The 25,540-nt window shown below is 43.6% G+C and overlaps 1 protein-coding gene and 1 long non-coding RNA gene across 4 annotated transcripts in view; one reads left to right on the top strand and one right to left on the bottom strand.

Annotated features, from left to right (window-relative positions):
• The first annotated feature begins 2,306 nt into the window (after positions 1–2,306).
• Positions 2,307–25,540, top strand: part of LOC147635776 (uncharacterized) — a 45,745-nt gene continuing 22,511 nt past the window's right edge. Inside the window, exons 1-7 of one of the 3 annotated variants that reach the window (XM_086803181.1) lie at positions 2,307–2,433; positions 2,767–2,949; positions 3,159–3,270; positions 3,361–3,406; positions 24,678–24,721; positions 25,165–25,208; positions 25,314–25,466. In XM_086803181.1, the coding sequence (XP_086659307.1) occupies positions 2,375–2,433; positions 2,767–2,949; positions 3,159–3,270; positions 3,361–3,406; positions 24,678–24,721; positions 25,165–25,208; positions 25,314–25,466 (641 nt within the window). In that variant the 5' untranslated portion in view covers positions 2,307–2,374. The other 2 variants (XM_086803180.1, XM_086803182.1) reach the window with 2 other exon arrangements.
• On the bottom strand, positions 11,575–13,742 carry LOC147635777 (uncharacterized). Its single transcript, XR_015266707.1, has 2 exons — positions 13,122–13,742; positions 11,575–12,598 (listed from the first exon to the last, which is right to left on the bottom strand). It is a non-coding gene; the product is annotated as an uncharacterized LOC147635777 (long non-coding RNA).

Below are 25,540 nucleotides of genomic sequence, written 5' to 3'. Positions count from 1 at the left end.
CGAAAACATGCAAAGCGAAGACAATTTTTTTCTATGAAGCATAGAGATAAAGCAAGAAAAGTGAAAAACTCTTACGCTCTGAACTTTGTGTTTGTTGATGGCATACCATGGGTATTGCGAACAGATATCTTGAACTCTCAAGCAATCTCAACCAAGTTATCTTTTTCTCCGCACTGTGAACGGAAGAGATTGCTATCAAAATAGGTCCCATCAAAGATTTTCTATGGAGAAATAGCAGATTGTCTAAAAGAGTCCTAGCTTGGTTGGCCTAGGATAAATTGTTAGTTCCTAAAGGGGAGGGGGGGTATTGGAATTCTACATATGCCTACACACTGTCTAGCAAGGAGTGCCTTATTACTTTCTAAATGCTTGCTTCAGATTGAATCGTGGACCATATGGTTAGAGAGCTAGTTGAATCATCTCAGGTGTATGCTAGGGGAAAATGGTTGGACTTGGGCTGGAAAGATAAACTGTTTTCTTATGCTCCTCTGAAAATATCAAACTCTGCATTCAGCAAGATGCTATGCAAAAGATGGAAGGATTGCTTGTGTTTGATGACATGGGAAGGGAGATGCAAAGCATTTGGAAACTCTATGCTCAGCTTGGGAATATGGTGGTCACATAAATTCAATCCCCCCGTGGGGTTACCTGACATTAATTCTGCTAAGAAGCTGAACAATAAAGGGTTAAGTTATTTGAATGATTGTTGGGATTCGATTGTGGTTGGTGGGTGGAAAGATTTGGATCATATAACTTGGGAGTTCCATTTATCTGGAAGAGAGAGAGATTTGGTGATTTAGGCTTTTGAGAAATTCAAAGGGGGTGGTGATTTAGGCTTTTGAGCAAATTCAAAGGGGGTGGTGTTTTACTGCTGTAGAAGAGACTCCCTAGATCAACGATTGGACTTGGATAAATGGTGTCAAGCTAGTAAATGGCAAAACCAAGGATCGCTACTCTGTGGTGAGAAGAGGTGAAGGCAATGTTGAATATTGCAATAAGATTCGGAGAGTGAGTTGGAGTTCTGATACTTGGAAGAAGAGATGGAACCAGTTGTGGGGAGAGTCGGATCCCAAGGAGGTTTTAGGTTTTTTTGTGGAGGACAGGCATGTAGGCCTTCCTATTGGCTCTAAATTACTTCAAAAAAATATCTCTAGTGCATGCTATCCCAGGTGCAGATCTGCCAATTGATGATGGTAAGCATGGCTTTTGGGAATGCCCAACTATCAGAGGTGCCTGGGTTAGGATTGCCAAATGGGTTGAACAATGTTTGGGAGTGCAAGCCTATTGGGGGGACTGGATTCTTGGCAAATGGTCTAACATAATCAGGGCATGTTGTTTGTGGGAAATTTGGAGCACTAGGAATGCTATTGTTTTTCAGAAGGTCTCCTTTGTTGGTACTGATGCAACATATGTTATGCATAGATGTGTGTGTATGTGTTGGTCTATATGTAATTTGAACAGGTTGAAAGGAGATGGACTCGATCTACTCCTATTGAATTTGCAAAGGACCATTACTTGATGTATGGCTTACTGTGGGTGGGACCTCAAGCATACTGGGGGGGATCCTAAACCTTGGCTTACCTTTTGCAGTAGATTGATCACACCTTTGTTGCGTTCATTGAGAACCCGGTGGGAAGACCCACAGTAAAAATTTGGTCAAAGAAAGGAGGTAGTCTGGAAAAACAAACCCCAAGGGGGTTGTACCATAGAAGCAATGATGGAGGCTTGTAAATCTAGCTTTTTGTTAGAGGAAGAAAGATGGTTTTTGCTTTGTAAACTCCTTAATGAATTCAAGAGAGAAAATTAGTGGTGTGCAGTGAGGCAGGTTATGATGTTTTTGCCTTAAAAGTTTTCAACACTTATATATAAATATATATTAAAATTTTTTTCATTTGCAAGCTTCCATTTAGTGGTCATCCTTCAAGTTTCAGGAATTTTGAGGGCTGGCATGGAAATAGAATCAAAACAAAGCTATCTCAGTGGGGTGCTACAAAACTGTCCGTGGAAATCTATTCAAAAGCTTGTACGTGTACGAAAAAAAAAAAGTTTGGCGAATGCGGAATTAGGCATGTCGTGAATGATACCAACCTGAAAAGAACGTCGTGTCGACGTTATGGGCCGCCGGAACGTTATATAGCGAGGCGTGACATTGTATTATGTAAAGCAGAGCGGCGCATGCCCACGCATAACAGACACAGCAACGCCGTTCCAACCCACATGCACGCGCGGCTAATATTGCGCCTTGCCCATCCTTCTCCATTTACACACCGCCCCCCCCCCCCCCCCCCCCTCCCCCCCTTGCCAACCTAGAAAAGAAACCTGTTGCTCCCATCCATGAAGCGACAACGCCATTTTAGCTAGGCTCTGCGCGAGAATGGACACGCACACTGTTCTCGACTGTGTTCTCTTCCAGCTCTCGCCTACTCGCACAAAGTTAGTACCCCATAAAAGTTTATCTGCAGCTAATTAGACTTCTGATTACATTGTATTAGGATTAACCTTTTTTTTTTTTTTTTGCATAGTGGGACTACTCTAGTGCCTTTGGTTTTGACTGATACAGCAGGATTAGCTACCTAACCTTATGACTGATATACTAGGATTAGCTACCTAACCCTATAGTGGTTTGACTGATGCAACGTATTTTTCAAGATGCTTTTATAGCTACCGAGGACTTCAGTTTGATTGATACAATACCTAATGCATGGTAACGTTTTCCTTTAGCCTTTCGTATGTAATCATTTCTTTTAGCATTTTGTCACATTGTAGGTGCGAGCTTTATGTCGTGGCTGGGAATGGGACGGAAAAGTTGGCATCAGGACTGTTGAAGCCATTTCTGTCCCATGTGCGGACCGTGCAGGAACAGTTCATAAAAGGTGGGTACTCCATCCGGCTGCAGCCACCGCCTCATTGCAAAAACATCCCATGGTTCACCAAGGGCACCATAGAAAGGTGAGCTCAACATGCATATGTCAAGGCATAAATGCATCCTGGTATCATGTTTAGATATGTTTCAATATGCATGTGCACGCATGTGTGTGTGTGTGAGAGAGAGACAGAGTGAGTGTGTGTGTGTGTGTGTGTGTGTAAGAGCATGCATGTGCACCATAAATATGCATGTATGGTGGTAACATGTAAAGACATTAACCTAAGTTTGTCAGGTTTGTGAAGTTTGTGATCAACCCTGAGGTGTTGGAACGATTCAGCATGGTTGAAATGGAGTTGGATCAACTCGAAGAAACAGTTAGAATGCAGACCCGTAATTCGTTACAAGTACGCGAGCTTTCTCCTCTTTTTACTTAACTGATGGGATTGCCTACTCTTCACATGAGGTAATTTTATTGATGTTGCCAATGTTTCTAGGTAGAGGATCCATCCACGTCCTATGTTCCTTCAGCTTCTTTTCTTGGTAGGTCTCAGTTCCCTTCTGTAACTTTTATTCTGAGAAGCTAGTGTAACGAACCGATCTCCCTAGATTGCATACTCGCTTGGTTTGAACATATGGATGATGTTGGTTGCAACTTTAATTTTTTGACCAGCACTTGCAGCTGGAGAGCTCTTTTTTAAAATCTAAATCATGTGTCAAAAGACCGGAATTGGAGGCTTTGGTGACATGGGCTGTGGTGAAAATACTACTAGTGGATGTGGGGTGATTGTATGGGATAAGTGAGTTGCAAGTTGAGGGGGGGCATCGTATAGAAAGCATGTGTGAGATATCCATACAGGAGGATTGGTGATAGGTGTGGTTGTCTTTTCCCCCTTAAGGAGTTATTAGGCCTCCGAGCTATCTGCACTCAAAAACAGACGAGATATATTGATATTGCAAGTATAGTCGTTGGTACAATAGGTAGAGTGGTTGGTACAGCAAGTACAATGATTGGCACAACAAGTACAATGGTTGATGCAATAGGTACAATAGCGGTACAATGAGTACAAGGATTGCTACAATAAGTACAATGGTTGGTACAACAGGTACAATGGTGGGTACAACATGTACAATGGTGGGTACAACAAGCATAGTGGTTGTTACAACAGGTGTTGCAGTAGTAGTACAAGTACAATGATTGGTACATCAAGTACAACAGTTAGTACAATAGTTACACCGGTGGTGGTGCAGCAGGTACAATGGCTGGTATAGCAAGTATAGTGGCAAGTACACTTGAAATAGCAAGAATATTGCCATAAAAAAGCTAGAGAGGGAGAGGTAGAGTATCCTTTTGTAGAGTAAAGTGAAGTACTGTAGAGACTCTCCATAAAGTGTTGCGGACAAGAATGTGGGAAATCAATATTGTAGAGACGTTGACAACAAGTACAGAGGCAAGTACACCTAAAATAGCAAGAATACTGCCATAGAAAAGAAAAGAGAGGTAGAGTATTCTTTTGTAGTTGAAAGTGAAGTAGTGTAGAGACTCTCCATAGAGTGTTAAGACAAGAATGCTAGAATGGCAAGTAAAAGCTATAATGACAAGTGGAGAGCTGACATAACAAGTGCCTTCAAGAAGTATAACCCCCATATCAGCATCAAAGAATATAAACATATAGAACCATAAATGTATCTATATGCCAAAAGCATACAAAAATCCATGCTCCCCCACTACAACATACTCTCCATAGAGTGTTAAGACAAGAATGCTAGAATGGCAAGTAAAAGCTATAATGACAAGTGGAGAGCTGACATAACAAGTGCCTTCAAGAAGTATAACCCCCATATCAGCATCAAAGAATATAAACATATAGAACCATAAATGTATCTATATGCCAAAAGCATACAAAAATCCATGCTCCCCCACTACAACATAAAATCCATAAGCATATGCCCAAACATTGAACATATGAAAGAGCATAGGAAAGAGATGGTCTCCTCAAAAACTTCATCTCTAAAAATATCTCAACTCGTAGACTTGTCAAAGGTCCTTTTGCAAGTCCCAACATTTGCCTAGCTTACAGATGTAATGACACGAAGGAGTGTTTTCCTTTGTATTCTGCTTTATTAGAAATGTATGTGAGCACCATCTAGAATCATGTTTTAAAGCTAGATCTCTCCCAATCCTCGGGAGCTTGCCATATATGCTTTCACTTGACACTTGAGCTCCAATGCCGATTTCTGTGTCCAGGAAACCATCTCGGGCGCTTGATCTATTGTATTGGATAATCCTCCCTCCCGAAGAGTACATTAATGCATATTCAGGAATCTCGGAATCCATTTGACCCCTTTTCACATTGGAAATGTCTAGGCTGGTGACATTCCCTTAGCTTCTTAAAATTTGTCTACAACTTTAGACTTGAAGCCATATATCCAAGATAGAATTATGTCTCATCAAGTGGGCGAGACGAGACAACCTCATATATCAAATATAACTGAAAGCATCCATGTCCCACATAAATGAGCGAGACTAAATTAGTCCCCATAATACCAATATCAAAATCATGTCCCAAATAAATGTCCCATAAGTTGAGATGTCATAATAAATGGGCGAGACTAATGAGTCTCCATAATACAAATATCCATATCATATTTCTCTATCCAGACTACTCCAAGTCGAATTCACCAACCCTGACAAGGAGAAGTTACTCATTCCCCGATCCCCAGTGTCACGTCAAACGCATGCTACTCTCTAATGGCTTCTATGCTTATAAATGTGAACACCAGGCCGAGAAATTGAAGACTGATTGACCCTGCACACGGATGTAGAATGTCGAGTGGATCTGAGGGCATACATGGAGTCCCTACTCTTGGCGTAGACATAGGTACCCTGTTAATGAGGCATCATGTCCACTCTACCACTTGCACTTCGTGTTGGTGCTCTGACCACATACCTTGGAGGAGAGGTGGACTCAAGGGTGTAAAATAAGGCCAGAATCACTACCAGACATAGATATTGTGGTGCTCCATAAACATTTTTGGTACACATAGTTGATAGACATTTCGGCCCACCAATAGTTTTACAGACATTTCGGCCTCCAACAGAAATCCATAGAAAAATCCTCAATGCATGAGTTGTCATTTTCTCCATGAATCCAATACATCCTAGCAAAGGGAGCCATGAATCCGTGTGATGATCATGTATACAATAGATAGCAGGCTTTTTAACCATGTCAGTTAAGGAGCGCCTTGCCAGGGCGTAGGAAGCATATACTCGACAAGCCAACAAATCCAGGCAAGATGTCAACTTTAAGGAAGGGGATTGGGTATATCTCCGCATCATGAAACAACAGCTAAAGCAAGCGGGCAAGCATGTCCCAAACTATCATTCTGAAGTTTCGGCCCATATCCAGCCATTTAAAAGTTAAGTAATATCTCTTTAAAGTTAAAGTTGCCAAAAAGTTGGACTATGCATAATGTCTTTCATGTTTCTTGGTTGAAACTTGAAGCCATATGTAGGTCCAGCATTGCAGGATATATCTGAAGAGCAACAACCGGATATGATAGACGAAGCTGAAGTCATAGATAGAGCCAGAGCAAATTCTCCTCCACAGATGGAAGCATGGATCCGGTCAAAGAATTCGATAGTTATATACGAAGTTTAAAGACCGCGGAACCCATGAAGCAGTTTAGCTGGATGAAGAGTTCTTTCAGGAGTACCCCTAGTTGTTGGTGGACTACTTGGAAGCTTTGACCTTGTCGCCAAGTTAACCGGGAGGAAATGTCATGTGCACCCTGCACTGGGGTACACAGGACACATTGGCATGATGATAGGACACATTGGCATGATCATCAGTGTGGCATTTATACAGAAGTAGAACCTTTTTTAGGAATATTTGTTGCCGTGATGCCATTGTGAGCCCTCAGTCCAAGGACGGTCAGACACGAGCTACGTAGGTCAGTCAAATGTCAGTCCTCTTAACCCACTTGGAGAAAGCATCATATAGAAGCATGTAGTTGTTAGCCTTAGCATTAGATGCATGTAGGCATATTTAGGTTCATTACACATAGAAGGGGCCAGCCCCAAGGCAGGCCAACTTGGGCTAGCCTTGCAAAAGGCATCCAAGCCTTAGCCAAGCTGTCGGCCAGCCCTTTGGTGGCTTATGTGGCTAGTCGGCTAGCTGCCAACCAGGCATACAGCCCGACCGGGAGTTGTGGGCAGCCGACAGGAGTGTACAGCAGCCGACTGGGCACCATGGCCAGTCATGAGAATATTCAACAGCTGACAGGGTATTTCAACGAGACGACTAGCATTAATCACGGTCGTGGACATCTTCTGCAGGCCGACTGCCCATTTGCAGCAGCCAATCGTAGCCAGGAGGACATATAAAAGCATGGCCTCTATCCCACATAAAATATTCAGGTATTCAGCAAAGTACAGAAAGTTTGTAGCATCCAGTCGATTCCAGGCTAAGCAAGGGAGCTCCTCTTCACATTCAGCCAGCATATGTGCAGTCGTACAGCTATCTGGGCTTGCATCAGTGGCCAGAAGAGTCTTCAGCAGAGCCTCGGACTAGGTGGATACTTAGCCGAGGTACGATCTTCCTCGTCCTTGGGTTGGGCATTCATATCACTTGTACTCAGCATTGTACAACATTCTCCAAAGAATAATGTAAGCAAATCTCTGGCTTGCAGGGAGGGCCCTTCAGTGGGGATTGGGACCCAATACTGTGTCATCTTCTACATTCTCATTCTCTTCTCTCTCTACTCTCTAAAGTTGATGCTAAAGATTCTCACCACATAAAGGTATAAAGAAGGCCCTGTTGTGCGTTATCATGATCCAGCTCAGTGCATGTAACACTAAAGGACTCTCTTGGTCTACTAAGTGCCTGTGGTTGTTGCTCAACATTTAAGGTACCCATTTGATTCTTTGCTTTAGCCTCTATAGAATCCTTCACTGGTGTATACCAGCTGCTTATCTTAGCAAACACAACATCCCTTCTCACTCGCATTCCACGCGTAGTAGGGTAGCATCTAAACCCTTTTTGCTCAAGGGAATAGCCAATGAATATACATTTTTTTGCCTTGGAATCCAACTTCTCTCCTCATCTGGTACATGTATATAAGTAATGCACCCAAACACTTTCAAGTGTGCCAAATTTGGTTTTCTTCTAGTAAACTTTTGTTTAGGCGTCATGCCATGAATTGTTGTAGTGGGCATTCTACTCATGATATAAACTGCAATTACTACTGCTTTAGCCCAAAAATAATGAGGCATCTCTTTCTTATTCATCAATGCACAGGTTACTTCTCCAATATGCTTGTTTTTTCCTTTTTGCAATCTATTTTGTTGCAGGGTGTATCTGCATGTAAAGTGTCTCTTTATTCTATGCTCTCTCATTGAATTCATTGGATAAATATTCTCCCTCACCAACTGATCTTAGGTATTTTATGTGCATGACTTTGCCTTTCTCTACCATAGCTTTGAAGCTCTAAAAGTGAGTAAACACTTCACTTTTTTTTTGCTATATACCCACACTTTTCTAGTGTTCATCGATGAAAGATACATAATAAGAGTATCCTTTGATTGATGCCATCTTTGTTGGTTCTTAAACATTAGAATGCACCACATTCAAAGATCTTTGAATTACATGCATATTGTGCAAAAATGCATGCTTAGACTATTTGCACAATTGGCATGCTTCACATACTCTGTGCAATCCATCCACTTTGAACTTTCGCAAACATGTACCAATCCTTTGGGTTTGCTTATTCTTTAGTCGCATTAAATATTGACATGTTCAATGCGTTTATTCCAAATATCAATGTCTGCAATCATATATATACCATGTGTAAACATTGTAGCCTTCACTTCAGGCATGCTTACATCCAATGTAAACATTCTACCAACTCTGTTTCCCTTTGCAACCAAGCGGTATCTTCCACATAACATCCATGAGGGTTAAAGCTTACTTGTAGATCCTTCTCAACAACAGAAATGAGGTTTTTTTTTATGTTCAACATTGGAAGCACATTAACAAGATACTTCATTTTGTCATCCTGCATAGACAAAGGGACTTTTCCAACATGCGCAATAGGGTGCATTGTATCATCACGTGTTTCTATGTAATCTTCCTTTTTCAAATCCCTTAATTCTTTGAGCCACTCACTATGGATGGTCATGTGGTTAGAGGCACCTAAATCAACATACCATGTATCTCCTAAATTCGGTGCATTTGCAGTCATAGAATTAAGTATGTGTTGCATCACAAAAAGTTGCTCACTTCTATCTTTACTTTGCTTACTTGAAAGTTGACAATGCATGATTCACTTGGTGCAACTTTCCAATTTTTATGTCATTCTGCTTTTTATAGCAGTCCTTTGTTGTATACCCTAGTTTGCCACAATAATAGCACTCCACGCTTTTTTCACTTTGATTTCTTTGGCATCCACCTCAGCCTCTCTGGCTCTTTCTGCATCTAGAGTGGTCTCTTCCACATGTTTGCAAATTGGAATCCTGTTGTTGGCCATGATTCTTGTTTCCATGTCGGTCTCTAGATAAAGATGTGCCTCTACGTCTACCAGTGTTTGTGTAGAAGGCCTACTCCTGCTTATTATTGGAGGATGATTTATTCTCAACATTCATCTCCTCACTAATTAGAAGGACTATAAGGTCCTGAAAGTTTGGGAAATTTTCACTAGTTCGGATAGATGTTTGAATCTGATCATAGTCTTTTCCAAGCCTATTCAAAGTGGTTGACAAGTTGTCAGCATCAACTAGTGCTCTAATAGAGGCGAGGGCATCTGCAAGCCCTTTAATATTCAATGAGTAATCATTGATACATAGCTTATTCCTTTGCATATTATGTAGCTCTTGCTTTAACTACATCTTCGTAGCGTTGGTACTTGTGCTATATAGCTTAACCAAGGTATCCCACGCATCTTTAGGTGTCATTGCATCATGTATATAATCAATAATAGAATCGAACATACTTAGTGTGCCAATACATAACCCTGTTGGCCGTCTCATGCCTTGCCTTAAAGGCATGTACCTATTGTGGAGTGGGATTTTCTTCCGGAAGCTTGGGCTCCTTCTTGGCACATGTAATAAACTCTCAATATCCTTTTTCCACGAGAGGAAGTTTGTCATCCTAAACTTTCATGCTTGGAAGTTCAAATGTTGGCATGTGTCACAAGACTTGGCAAATTGGATTGAATCTTTAAACATTTTTGGCCACCACAGGTAGTGCTAGAACAAGAGGACACCAAAAATGTGTCCAAGATAAGTGACCACCACCTGGTCGAGTGAGCATCTTCGACGAGATGTGGCACCTCGTGTGAGGACTGACACACCGCTGTAGGATACCATTGTGACCAGCCTTGTAGAGCTGATCGGCTACGAGTTGAAGGGCCGGCTTTTCACCAAAAGACGTTTGTCTTTGGTGCTTGTGCTAGTTGGAAATTGTCTTGTAGAGAGAGAAGCAAGAACATCCCCATACCAATCTAGGACAGCATCCACTTAAAAAAAAACGCTATTAGGGAGGTCATCATCAAACGTGTTGTAGGCTTGCCAATGTCGATGGGGAGAGATGGTCCACCATGATGTGATGTTTGCCAGGCAGTAGTAGAATTTCAAAATCAAATTTTTAGAGTAGAAGCAACCACCTCCAAACACGACCATCCACCTAAGGTTTGTTGAGAAGGTATTTGAGGGCATGGTGATGCGAGATGAGGATGAAGTGGTTGCCCAAAAGATAGTGACGGAACTTTTGGGAGGCGTGGACCATGGCCAGACCTTCCTGCTTCGTGGTGTTGTAGTTCTGTTCAACTGGAGTGAGGAGGCGACTAGCTAGTAGATAGACCAATCCATTTTGTACTCCAAATTCGGTTGGGTGAGGATTGCACCAACAACAATGAGACTTGCATCTGTGTGGATGTGAAAGATGATCAATTAGTTGGGTGGGATGAAGATGGGTGCTTCGGTGTGAGGCACTTTTTCAGGTAACTGAAGGCATGGGACGCTAGGTCGTCGGAAATTGAAAGATAGTGGAAGGTTTGACTAGGCAAGTCAAGGGAAGAGCTACATCAACATACATATCTATAAAGCGGCAATGATAGCCAGTGTGTCCGACAAAGACGTGGGTTCCTTTGGGGCTGATGGGAAGAGGTAATTGAAGGATGGCGACAATCTTATCAACTATAGGTGCCAAGCCTTCTGAAGAGATGATGTGATCTAGGAGTGTACCTTGGACCACAAAGAAATGACACTTAAAGGGATTGAGATGTAACTTGGAAGAGCGACACTTCAAGGGATTGAGACGTAACCGGAAAGAGCGACATTTTGCAAAAACTAAAGCTAACTGTGTAAGGTGTTCTAAAAAAGCTTCTATGCGGAAGACTAGTTGAGTGCTTGTAAAGTTAGAAAAATCATCAATGTGGAGGAAAATGAGAAGATAATCCTCAAGATATTGGTGACTATCCGTTGGAAGGTGGCAGGGGCATTGCATAGCCCAAAGGGCATCTTGTTGTAGATGTATGTACCCCATTGGATGACGAATGAGCGGTCCGCTGGATGGACGGCTACTTGGTTGTGTTATTTATCAATGCGTACATAGGGAAGCTAGCTAGCTATGTTGAATAGAGACATTATGGCATGTTTAGGACAGAGAAATTAATAGATAGAACTACACAACCGAGAAACAATAATACAAAAATGATATAAATGCTTGCTTAATTATCATTGAGGAACAATAATACAATATGATAGAAATACTTGCATAATTATCATTGAGAAGTGTGTCATCAAATCGGCAAGTACAAGATGTTAATCCACAACTCGTGTGATGCTCATTAGGTGTGAGTAGATTTCTCCATGCATCTTTTCTCCTAAATCAACTCCTTGATTTATGCCGAGATAGGTGCTCCTTTGACTTTTCCTTGTGGTTACTTTATGGTCTTATCTGCTTCTCTTTTTACAAGAGTGTAAGCACATGTCTTTATGCTTTTGTACTTGGATAACGCTTGTTCTCTAACACTCCCCTGGAGCATTATTCTAGTACACACTTCATTCGGATAAATCTATGCCTATGACATAGTTTCACTTAGAAGTTATATCTGGTTCTGTCCTTGTGGTAGACTAGATGGTAGTCAAGCCATCTTCTTTGTAGTAGACCTTTAAAAGGCCTATGAGTCTTCATACGCTGCAAAGCTTGCATCTTCTTTGTAGGTTTCTTTTTCTTCCTTTGTGATATTGGCTTGTGCTTTCTTGTGAAAGAAATCTTTCTCATTGTGGTTATTTTTACCACAATGCTTACAAGGATTTTTAGCATAACAATCTTTATCTGTGATTATTTCTACCACAAATTGAGCATCTTTTACCTTTGAAGTTTTTTTTGGTGTAGAAGGAGATGTCTCCTCTTGCTAAGCTTGATTTGTACTTCTTTTCTTCCTCTTTGAAGGATTTGATGACTCCTTCCAAGGTGAGACTTGGAAGATTCTTCAGTGTGGTGATGAGGTTGCAGTAGGGATCTTTTGGCATGGACTTGACTGCCATGGCTACATCTTCCTCCACATTAGCTTTAAGTGCTGCTAATTGGTTCATCAAGGACTTCATTTTATTCACACGAGTGTCAAAGCTCTCATGTGACTGCACCAGTAAACCATAGAACTCAATTTGCGAGGAAACTTATGAGTTCTTACCTTGAGCTTCGAAGAGCTTGTCCAGCTTTTTGTATGCCTCTTTGGAAGTTGGGAGACATGCAACATAATGTATAAAGTTGTTAGACGATCTGCGACATGATGTATAAAGTTGTCGGACAGGCCTAAGGCTATGAGGCCAAAGGCTCGTTGATCCCGGAGGAGCTTCTAGGCTCTCAGGGCTTCATCTTCTGCTTCAGGCATTTTATCCTCTCCCTCAATGAAAGGCCATAGGTCTTCTCTCATCAGACTATTTTAGTTTAGTTTGCCATCTGTGAAAGTTATCTCCATCGATTTTTTCAATGAATAGATGAGAGGCCATGATATGAGAAGGGGGTCTTAACTCTTATAATGTTTGAGCTAACATCTACCCTTCTACAGATAAATCAGGGTTTTCGAGAAATTAGGGTTTTCAAATTCGGGGGTTCATTTATCCTATAGGAGGCTATAGCAATATGTTAATGTCATGTATCTACCCTCAATTTTAAGAACTGATGAAAGATTTGGGATTAATGCTTTGATTAAGAAAGATTTTCAGAAAATGATGAAAGCCCCAAATATGTACCTTCTTGATGCTTTTGATGCAAGCTCTCTCCTTTTTTCGAGATGTGTGCAGCAGGAGTAGGTTTTTGACGTTGGCCAGCTGCAGTCAGGTTCCCTTTGGAGTCGATGCATTTAATTAAGGCTTAATAAGCCTTATAATGTTGGCCATCATTCCTCACCAGAAAAAAAATGTGCACAGCAGTTGACAGCATTAGTCGACAGTGGGGCGGTCAGAGTTGAGCTATGGACAGTCGGCAACAGGCGGACAATGTGTGACAGCGGGCGTCAAGCAGCAGAGGAGTTGGGGCAAAGCTGTGGTCAGATTCGCTAGCTCTGATACCATGTTATTTATAGTGTTGACATAGGGAAGCTAGCTAGCTATGGTATCTTGAATAGAAACATTATGGCATGTTTAGGAGAGAGAGAGAGAGAGAGTAATAGATAAAAAACAACACGACTGAAAAACAGTAATACAAAATGATAGAAATGCTTGCTTAATCATCATTGAGAAGTGTGCCATTAAATAGGCAAGTACAAGATGCTAATCCAACTCTTGTGAGGCTGATTAGGTGTGAGTAGATTCCTCCATGAATCTCTCCACCTTTTCCCCTAAATCAGCTCCTTGATTTATGCTGAGCTAGGTGCTCCTTTGACTTTTCCTTGTGGTTACTTTATGGTTTTATCTGCTTGTCTTTTTACAAGAGTGTGTGCACATGCCTTTATGCTTTGTTAGGTCTTTTGCCACTTGGCACCAATCAAGTAGTTCCAACTCATCACCATGGGGAACAAGGCCTTCTTCATACATGGGCCAAGACATGGTTGGCTGAGGGGTGGGAGACGATGTGGGAGATACCGTGGCACCATGGATCCCTTGGTCCAAGCCTTCTTCCAATTTCAGATCTTATGGACAGTGCTCTTGGGGAATCCACAAACGGTTAGAACCCGAATCACTTGCCACCTGTTCACACAGGCCACAAAACACGTAAGAATACAGGGCATTGTATGGTTCATGGGTAGGTGTCCCAGGCTCGTGAACTGGACGTTCATAGCAAGCAATCAAGTGAAACTAGTTCACACGAAAACAATTTCAAACATGCAAACATGTGTGCATTTGCACTTTGTTATGAAAAAATCTCTTGGTTATGAAACAAGTACAACACGGGCATTTCCGGGCACAAGTTTGGTACATCGGAAAGCGCGGAAGTACATACGTCACAATCGTGACATTCCCTCCCATTTAAAATAAAACCCATGTGTCAAATGATAGACATCCGTTTGTCAAAGAACTCCTGAAGAAGATTAGGGTACTGCTGCATGTCTTCATCTGTTTGCCAAGTGGAATCAGACTCATCCAAATCCATTCACTTCACAAGAAATTCTGTAGTCAACTTTCTTCTTGTTTCCTTCTGTCGTACGTCAAGAATTACTTTTGGAACAAGGATAATATGGTCATCTTTTCTGGTACATATGAAGATAAGTCTGGAACAGGCGAATCTCCTTGAACATACTGTTTGAGCCTAAGAAATGTGAAAAGTCGGATGAACCTTCCCCCATGAAGGTGGAAGTTCCAACTTGTAACTAACAACTGAATTTTTCTTAAGAATCTTGAAAGGCCCATAGAAGTGAGGTCGCAACTTTGGAAAAACTGACTTCATGGTTTTGTAGCGATGAGGTGCCACATACAACAAGACCAAATCTCCTTCTTGAAAATCTGCATGTCGACGATGCTTGTTGGCCTGTTTTTGATATTTTTGTTGCACATGGACCAATTTATCTCGAACTTGCACAAGCACATCTTGCATCTCCTGAACCAACTGATCTGCCAACGCCTTTTTGTGTTGTAAAACAAAGTTTGTAGGCACAAGAGGAGTATGCCCATATGCTGCTTGAAATGGAGTTAATCCAATTGCTGAATGATGGGAATTATTATAAGCAAATTCCACGAGTGGCAAATAATCTTCCCATGATGCCAAATGGGATTGAATGTAATGTCGAATCATTTCTTCCAAAATCTGATTGACTCTTTCAGTTTGTCCATCTGTTTGAGGATGATAGGCTGAACTGAACAACAAATTTGTGCCAAGAGATTTGAACAAAGACGTCCAAAAATGTCCAGTGAACTTTGGATTTCTGTCAGAGATGATGAGACAAAAGCCGATATGTCTTGTTGATACCACGATGAGCAGCATAAGGAACTTCATGATGCTCTTGAATGAGAATCTTCCGCAATGAAGCATTGTGAGGCACACAAATGCAATCAGAAAAGAACAGCAATTCATCTATGATGGTGTAGGTTGCAAACATGTTCATTTCTGTAGGACTGGATTAGAAGATTTGAGAGCACGGAACGCATCTCCAAAATCTCTATCAGTCAAATACTCATTTTTGAAACAAGCAGGGATTTCCATTTGCACATTTGTGATGGCAAAATTAGTGGCTCGAGGCATCCGGCTCAAAGCATCTGCAACCACATTCTGAAGACCAAGAATATACTGGATAGTCATGTGGAAATTAGCCAAGAATTCAACCCATCGGCCTTGTCGAGAGTTCATTACAGGCTGAGTGAAAATGTACGTCAGAGATTGATGATCTGTACGTACAACTGAATCTGCTCCAAGAAGATAATGTCTCCAAGTCTGATAAGCATGCACGATTGCCAAAAACTCCTTATCATACACAGGATACCTGCTTTGAATGGCTGAAAACTTCTTGCTGTCAAAAGCAATGACACGATCATTCTGCATCAAAACTCCACCAGAAGCACGATCTGAGGCATCTGTCATTACATCAAAGGGTTGGGTGGGATCTGCAATGGCCAAGACCGGGGTTGTCGTCAAGGCATGCTTGAGATCATTGAAGGATTGCTCAGCTTCAGAAGACCAGTGAAGTTAGTCTAGCTTTGTCAATTCTGTCAAAGGGGCAGCAATCTTTGAAAACCTATGCACCTTGTTGTGATAAAAGTTAGCAAGTCCCAAGAAAGATCGAACATTTGAAATGGTGAGAGGCAAAGGCCAATCCACAATCGCCTGAATCTTCTTAGGATCTACTTCAATCCCATTAGCAGAAATGATGTGACCAAGATATTCCACATGGTTCTTGAAAAATTTGCTCTTCTTCTTGTTCTTGAATTCATAATGGCCATATTTTGTCCGAAAGGCTATCTTGTATTCATCACCATTACGGATACGAATTTGATGATAGTCGGACTTCAAATCAATCTTGGAAAACACCTTTGCACCAAGCAGCTGGTCGAACAACTCATCGATGCGAGGCAAAGGGAATTTGTTCTTGATTGTCAGCTTGTTGAGAGCACGATAATCAATGCAAAGCCACATTGATCCATCCTTCTTTTTGACAAGCAAAACCGGGGCTCCGAAGGGACTTTTGTTGGGACGGATGTGACCTTTGTTCAGCAACTCTTGTAATTGCCTTTGTATCTCTTGAGATTCAGAGTAAGAAACACGGTATGGAGCTCGGGTTGGAGGAGGTTGACCTGGGATAAGATCAATCCGGTGATCCACAGGACGACGAGGAGGCAATGTCGTCGGAAGATCATTCGGGAACAAATCCTGAAAAGGCTTGAAGAAGGGTTGCTCCAAGTAAGGAGTTGTTGATGGGGACGAGGCTTGAGATTGCTCACTAGTTTTTGCTTCAATCTCCCGTAACATGACCAAGGCTGTTGTACAGTCACGTTTGCGGACGAGGCGCTTGACTTGTAGGGCAGAAACAACAGTGACGGGTTTGGCACTGCAAAGGCCACAAAGTTCCAGCTCTCGACCATCATGGTATAACTGGATTGAATGAGAACGAAAATTGATCACTGGATCATATCGATACAGCCAAGATTGTCCCAGTATCATGTCATAATGTAACAACGGCATCACTGAAAAATTAAGATGATCTTGGTAATCTTGAATTTGGAACTGAAGCTGTTGCACCTTTTTGTTACAATTAAGGAAGGAACCATTAGCAAGCTCTACTTGAAAAGCATCCACAAAATGTCGGGTCCGCAGGTGAAGCTTGTGAACCAAAGAAGTGCCCACAAAATTAGTGGAACAGCCACTGTCCACCAGCACATTGATGGGATGGTCGCCAATGAAACCCAGAAGACTAAGGACCTGCTTGGAAAGATTCACCGGAACAGGGTTGGTACTTTGGCCATTAAGCATCAGGGTATTGAAAACTTCAAAAACACGAACAGAGCAAGCTATTTGTTTGTCTTTGTCTTTCACAGGAGGCAGGTCATGATCAGCATGGTGGGTGGCAGTATTGTACTTATGGACTTCGTCTTGGATCGTGGGTTCAAGCCCGTCAATGAAGCTGTGAAGCTGGTTAGAGGGGCTGAGTGTCTCTATCTCGAGAGCCAGTTTTTGAAACTCTGAGATGTACGCGGCCACGGAGCCAGTTTGACTCAGGCGGTGGAGAGAAGACCTGGCATGAAAGTTCGCATTTGCAGGCTCAAAAGCCTTGCGAAGAGCACGCCGGAATTTATCCCACGTCGGAGTAGACTTGCCATCTGAAATCCTGCGTCGCCACCAAAGGAAGGCGGTATCTTTCAAGAGAATACTGGCCAATGCCACCTTTTTATTCTGGGGCAAATTGGTATTTGAGAAATAAACCTCCATCTTGTAGAGCTAGTGATCGATTAACCGCTTATCGCGGCGGCCATTGTAGGGCTCAGGTAACTTGATATCCATCTTTCTTGTCTGTGCTGTGGTCATTAATTTATACAAAAGTTTGAGTTCAACATTCTCTACCTCGGCGGTCGGATCGGGAGGAGTTGAGGGATCGTCCTGTTGGCCCACCGAGGATGATGATGATGTTGGTGAACGTGAACGACACGCTCGCTGTGACTTCCTGGATCCCTCGCGCTGGTGTTGGTGCCGTTGTTGCATGTCTTCCATTTGTGATCGCATTGATGCCATACCGTCGAAAAGGACCCTTTGCAAGTCCTCCATCTGTTGTTGAAGAGTGGTCATCTGCAAGGCCTCCATCGGAGGATCGGTTGGTGGCACGTTGTCGTGCGAAGTCGACATCTGGAGAACTCAGAGAGAGTATTGAGGTGAAGCAGGAAAGGTCCACCCGGGATGTAGGATGGGAGGAACAGCTGCTGGAGAGGCAGTAATGGGATCCTCCTACTCGAAGTCATCCTCCACTTCCTTGGGATTGTCCTCGGAGGTTACTTCGTCTGCTTCCACTTCCTCGTTTGGTTCCGCCAAAGGGCTGGGCACCGGAGATAATGAAGTATAATTGGGGACGAAGATCTCCCAATAGAATGTCACAGGAGCACGTGTGGAGAGGATATTGCGGAGGCCATCCACACTGCACTCTGGAAGAAAGTGTGCCAACTGAGGGTACCGTGTGACACGAAGTACTCGAAATGAGCAAGGTGCAGTGGCTCGCAGGTGAGGAAAATAGTCCAGATCGCCCAAGTGTCGGGTTCGGTTACATGCGGGCTGCTGACATGTATGCGGTACACCTGTGAGGCCGGGGCTACTGGGATAGGAGAGTCCGGGAGACTTGGAATCCACCCAGCATTGGCGGAAAGTGGCACCGGTTCCGAAGTGGGGGCACGAAGAGGGCTGTGTTCGGGAAGGAGAGCCTCGGGGATCTCGTCGATGTAACTCAGGTAGGGGATGTGCATGTAGGGCTCCTCTGGAAAATTGTCCATGAAGCATGCACGTGAATGGCAAGAGCGCACACACAGTGTGACGTGGGCAGAGCCGAGAGAGAGGATGAAGGCGAAAGTGTAGTCGGCGGCATCCTGACAGCCGCGCGGGGGGGGGGGGGGGGGGGGGGGGGGGGGGGGGCTTCACACTCGCGCACACTCTTTTTTTTTTTATTAGAGGCCCAAATACCACGTAGCGTGCCCTTTTTTTTTTTTTGTTTACCCTGTCCTGATCTTTGTGGCTTGAGCTTCCTAGCTCCATCTGAGCCAAAGGTCAGAGATGGGTAAGCATGTCGGTGATGCGTAGATCATGTAGATGATGAGGGAGCTCAACTGCGTGCCCCTGGATGGTGGCAGACACCAACATTGTGTCCCATTCCGTCCTCGGGACTGCACTCAAGGGAAAGGAGAAGATCATTGTGCTGCGTGGAGGGCCTGGAGTGATGAAACACCACACAAATCTGAATGGGAGCCACCGTCTCCTTGAAAATACCAATTCCTTCGATAGGGAGACATCGGAAGAAATTGTAGTCCACTGGCTACCCCAAAACCCTAGGGGGGGCAATTGGCGACTTTGGCAGGAGAGCCCTCACTAGGGAGGGAGCGATGGCCATCTCAAGTGGCTCCGAGAAGCGATGAATCAAGCGGTGGATTGAACTCGCTAGTTGCCTCCGCTCTTGGTGTGGCGCGGCTGAAGGGTGGCGGGAATGCTCAGGAGGTGGAGGGAGGGGGGAGAGTGGGACAGGGTCGGAGGAGCTGTTGTAGGGAGAGTCGGAGACGAAGTTCGGGGAGGGAAAGGGGGGGGGTCCATCGCCATTGGGTGGTTGCTGAGATAAATGCTCGAAACGGTTCTCTGATGAAAGTCTATCCTCCTATACTCTACTAGCCTGGTGTGCTTGGTTGTGCCGCTCAGCTTTGGAGGTCAGCTGCTGCTGGTGGCTCCGTCTTGGGCCAACGACGGTTTGCCACTCTCTGATATCAGTGTTTGCTGTGGCTGGATCCTGGTGCTTTGTTGCCTAAGGGCTAGCTTTCCTCCCACTCCCCTAAAGAGAATCTAAGCTGGGACCCGGGGCTACCGAGGGGGGGGGGGACCACTGGAGGGCGGTCTCCTGGACTGTCGACAAGGACACGCTCTAGCGAGATGCCCCATTTGCCTACATATGAAGCATTGGTCTGGGAGGCCAGAGTACTCTACTCTCTGCAGAATAGGGGCTCCCTGAAGGCAAGGAAGAGATATGGCGTGCAACACTGTCTCCAGAGAGGCTATGTATTGCTAGATATGAAAGGATGTAATCTCGGTCGCCCGATCAAGAACCGAAGTGGGGGTGGAGGGGAATTCCATCACTTTGCCGATAGCACCACCTATCACTGAGAGAAAAGGAAGGTGTTCCTTCCTAAGGCCTGGGAAGCATATTGTCACGGGAAAGCTTGAAACACTAGCCAAAGGGTTGGATGCTGGGTCGAAGTCGTGCCGCCACCTCGCAAAGAAGGCTTGGGCCGTATGTAGTGCGATGAGGCTCAGTTGCATGACTCTGTCCGGCGCCGCTGGCGAGTCAAACTCAACATGGTAGTAGCCATGCCCCAAAGGATGAATATCAATAATCTTTCTAGGTGCTGTCACCATTTGGCCACCTGAATGGTTCACTCTTGCTTTCACACTATGTACATATTGGATTGGTGTCCATGGCTTATGGAATGTGCCTATGCATGTGATTGACACGTGTCATGCTGTATAGTCGGATATGATATTCCGCTGGGACTTGACGTTATCATGCCCGGAATATCTGGAGGACTTGGCTTTCCGCTGGGACTTGTGCCTTTGTGTACATGCCTGGAAACGCCTAGAGGATTGGCTTTCCACTGGGTTTGGTATCGCATATACTTGCCTGGAAACGCCTGGTCTTATAGGTTTCATGAACGGAAATTGCTCATGCCAATACTGCATTGCATAGCATCTTTATGTGCTTGCCTGCAAATGAAATTGCATGCTGTTTTCATGCCTGCATGACGTATGTGTAGTTTCGAGCTAGGGGACGCCTGTCCGTGAACCGTGCGTGTGAAACTGTCTGCTAACATGGTTGTGTGGCATGTGAACAGGTGGTAAGTATTACCCAATCTAGGCTCAAATAGCCCTTAGGACTTAGCCAATATTTATAAGTGAGTGCGTTCCCACTTCATTAAAGTTTGGGCGCCCAAAAGTCACTATAAATTATGACCGCTTCCAAGTTCACACTCACTGAAGTCCCGAGGCGGACAAGACTCAATGTCCAGGACCTGATCCTCCTTTTTTACTTATAAATGGGCATCTCCCCATGTCCCTTGGACCCCAATTCACTTACTTATTAAGAGAAAATTCGTGTTTTCTCTTCATGAAGATTTTTGGAGGCTGAAAACTTTGTTTTTCTACCATTTCTCTCCATTTCCAAGCTCTCCATAGCCATACCCAACTTGCTAGGGTGTTTTCCAAGCTTCCAAGAGTGTTTCCAAGTGCTAATCACTCTCCTACTCACTCCCAATGACTGAAATTCAGCAAAACAGCTCTCATTTTTGCTGTAATTTCTGGTCTTTTTGCTGAAAACCCTAATTTCAGCCTTCCTTTCTCAAGTTGAACCATAGGGGAAGATTTCCCAGGGTTCCCTTCATCCTCTTGAAGACTTTTGTCGCGAAGGATTGCGGCAAATCGAAGATATCAACACTTCTAAAGCTTCCAACGCGAAGGCTGCCACTTGCAACAACTTCTATGAAGACTGGTAAGCTAATTGGACAATGTGTTGTCATTACTTATTCAGTAGAAGGGCAGGACTCCTTGTTTAGCTGCCCTGTGTAGTATTTCTCTTGTCCTATGTGCTCTTGAAGATGTTGCTACCTTGCTTGGTAGAACATAGAGCCAATGGTAGAGAATATGGGCACTGAAGTCAGGCCGGGCATCAAGGCAGCTCCTTGGTGATCTACATCGACATACCATTGTTTTCTAAATGATGAATTTCATATGCATTGGCATGGAGGATTTGGCAATGGATGCTCTTGAAGCTATGTATTGAATTTCTCCAATAGTAATACAATTTACTCAAGGGAGGGGTCGGCCGTTCCGGCTCATTGTGTCTCTTGTCAATTCAGCAATTTACTTCTTGTATATGAGCAAGTGTCCTTCAAGATTTCTGAGCTGTCCGCATGCCGGGCGGCTACCAACAATCTTGGATACCAAAGTGGAGGCCTCTAAGGATGTGACTGTGGAAGTGAGGAGCTGGAGGTCCGCTTCTTCTGGAAAGGAGAGGCAAGGAACGACAGCCTTGATCGGGGATAACGAAGCAACTGCCATGGAGTCCTCCTAGGGGTCGAAGATCAGAAGAGGCCAAAACTTGTCGGAAGGAAATGTTGGCGGAGGGGGGGAGAGGGGGCAACAGCTGGCAGGGAGTGGGGAAGGCACAGGGGCACCAGGTGTGATGGCAGGTAGGGGGAAGATACAACGAAGGTAGGTAAGGGAGAGGAAGGGGAAATGGCGGGCTGGGTGCAGGAGGGGGAGAGGTGCAATGGCATAGGGGGAGGAGACGGTGAAGGTAGGCAGGGGGGGAGGAAGGGGCAATGGGGGGATGGGCACAGGAGAGGGAGAGGCGCAATGGCACAAGGGGAGGGCGCGATGGTGACCGTGGGGGGCGCGATGGTGACCCGTGGGGGGCGGGGGGGTGGTTTGCTGGCTTAGCTCATGCTCGCAAGTTCTTGATAGTGGCCTCTATTGCCTATAGCTGCTTGCAAATCTAGTGGTAGAGGACAAGACCCATCCTTCTTTTGTATGAGGAGTATGGGGGAGGGAGCAAAATGGCCAGGAGCTTGGCTGAATTAAACCCTTCTCCAAATGTTCATTTACCTTCTTCATTATCTCCTCTTATTGCATGGCACTCACGTGGTAGACAGGTCTATTAGGTGGAGAACTTCCTGGGACCTAGTCAATATGATGATCCTCGGGCCTTTGAGGCGGTAGCTCCCTAAGCAAAGTGTCGGCAAAGCAATCTTTAAATTCAGCCTCTCTTGAGTGAGTATCCACATGCACATCGCTATGTTCAACAGTGTCACGACGAACAAAAACCAAGTATGATTTTTTCATCGCTCTATTAATTTGTATGTGAGATACAATGGGAATAGAGTCAATAACATGCATGTGGCCATTCGTCTTGTAGTCCTTGCAGGAATCAAGACGGTGGTGCCATGGCTTGCCAAGCAACACATCACATCCATTCAATGGTGCAATCAAAAAGTTCTCATGGTCCAAATATTCTTGAATATGCACATGGAGCTTGCCTATGATAGGTGTAACCTGCACCTCTTTGCCCACAGAGGCGCCTTCGGCCTGAATTTGGGGTCCCAAAGCCCCCCACATCAATGCCCAAAGCAGCGGCCATTTGCAGGGAGATGAAGTTATCCGTGGTACAATCATTAAACATAAAGAGAGTGGGCTGATCCTTGATTTGCCCTCAAGCTTTGCATACCACCCTTTCATTGCCTTCATGACTAGTATTCCCATGCACATTAGGAATTGCATGCACATTCACTTTGGGTTGCTTGTTGCTTTCATTCTTCTTCCGTTGAGGACATTCTCTAAACACATGGTCTTTGATCCCACATGCACAACACCCCTTTGCTTCGGTGTGAGTCCAAACTTGTGGCTTTTATTGGGGTTGTTTTTGGTAGAGGTATTCTCAACTTTTCCCTCATGTTTGAACTTTGGCAGTTCCAACCCTGTTTGATAAATGGGATGTAAGCCAGACTCAAACTTTCTTTTCTTCTCTTGATCACTAATATACATAAAAGGTGATACCTCCAAGAGAATCTTCCAAAACATTGACACATGCTTGTACCGATTCAAGCTCCTTTTGATCTATGTTGTCCCGCATCTTCTTCTTTTTTTTAGTGAAGATGTATTTTTATTAATAATAAGAAAAGAGTACATATAAACTGTGGGATAGTCTTCTCAAACAATCAAGAGAAGAACTACCCATAGAAACTGCTCAATCCAAAATCCTCTTAGTGAGTAGTTTCATTGTATCTGACTCCGGTCTGTTTATACTCACCAGACTAGCAATGTTAGCTTTCACTAACCAAATAACTTTCTTAGGATCTACACTTTGCATGCCATCATTAACAAAGACCAGAGTGTTCCTTGTAGACTATATCTCCCACACGAAAGTAAATCTTGCAAATCCAAAAAGGCTATTACTCCTCTCTGCTGGACCAATCTTTTTACCCAAAACCCAATGGGACCATGTACATTGCAGCCCAAGAATCCCCCCCCCCATTTAGAGAGCTGTGTCGAAAAGGATCTTAATGCCGGGCAATCCCAAAAGGCATGCTTGAAATCCTCGATGGCTGTTTTGCATCTTGGGCATATCCCTGAGGCTCCACAAAAAAGTCTAAGCATGTGTTGGCAGTTTGGATCCCCAAATTCTTCTGCATTTGGATTCTCAGCATTTGTCCGGCCAAGCTACCTTCCATATTGTATTGAAATGTTTAAAATCTCTCTGAATCAGCAATTTTTGAGTGACTTCAGTAGGAAACATTATGGTAAGGGTGAAATTTATTGTACTTTGTGAGATGATACCAACCAAGCACATGGACGATTCCAACTTTGTTGAATCATCATGGTTTTAATAACTTAAGTGTGGATCTATTGAAAGCTCTTAAAGAATGTCAATCATGTCCCTTGTCTTGTGTAGTCTCACATGCACGTTACATGTTTTATTTCTGTAGAAAAAAGTTGTGAAATATCCTTAGCGATGGATTTGAAACCAAGCGTTTTCAGATGCTACACATGGTGTTTCTACAACATTGGGCGTCACTATTTGTGTTGTTCAGATAAATCAGATCAATGGACCCAGATCAACTACTTTTAGACACTAACGAGGATCTTGCTGGCAGGAGGCAAAACTATGATATCTATACATTTGGAGAAACGTCTACAGGTATTGTAGGATACATAGTTCCATTTTTTTAAATAGTGAATTTTTGACCTTGCAATGAGCAGGAATTGACCCATGTCCTCACTACATAGTTCATTTCTTTAAATGGCATATTTATTTTAGATAAACAACACGGAAAACAAGGCTTGCCATTTATATTGTGATATTAACAAATTATTGTTATATGCTCATAATTGATGCAATGTTTCCCTACTGTTGCAAGTTTCAACACACACACGCGCGTGCGCACACACACACACACATTATACCATACATATCTACATACATTACAATACAATACAGTACATAAATACATACTTATACTATTCCATACCATACCATATCATACATACATGGGGTTGGATCAGACTTGAGTGAAAAAAACTCGCTTTAGTGTGATAGTCATGCAATCTGCTTCCTTATATATCTCTCTGTTCTTTAAACAGAATACTACAGATGGCATTGATATTGGAGTTGGAGAAAACTCAAAGTGGGCTATGCTTCTCTTCGTTTTACATCCGTGAGATTCATGACTGCAGGTATATATATCTACCTACATGTAAGGTCCTCTTTGTGGTGTGTTTGAAACGTGCAGGAAACAACTGTTAAGAGCCATAGATGCACGTCGTATGGTTCTACAAAAAGAGCAGGGCATGTCTTTTGCTTGTGCTGCAGCAGCCGGATTTAACACTCTGCATTTGATGGAGTTAATCATATTTTCTAATTGCTTTGGAGCTCCACGCCTGAGGTATATGTCAATACACATGTTATAATACATGATACCAAATTGGTATCCTTAGATGCATATGAAGTTAATATCCT

The sequence above is a fragment of the Cibotium barometz genome, chromosome 9 (genome assembly GCF_041138505.1).
Source record: "Cibotium barometz isolate CiBa-2024 chromosome 9, ASM4113850v1, whole genome shotgun sequence".
NCBI classification, from domain to species: domain Eukaryota; kingdom Viridiplantae; phylum Streptophyta; class Polypodiopsida; order Cyatheales; family Cibotiaceae; genus Cibotium; species Cibotium barometz.
The sequence above is the reverse complement of the archived record's forward strand: the minus strand, read 5'-3'. Positions and strand labels throughout refer to the sequence as shown.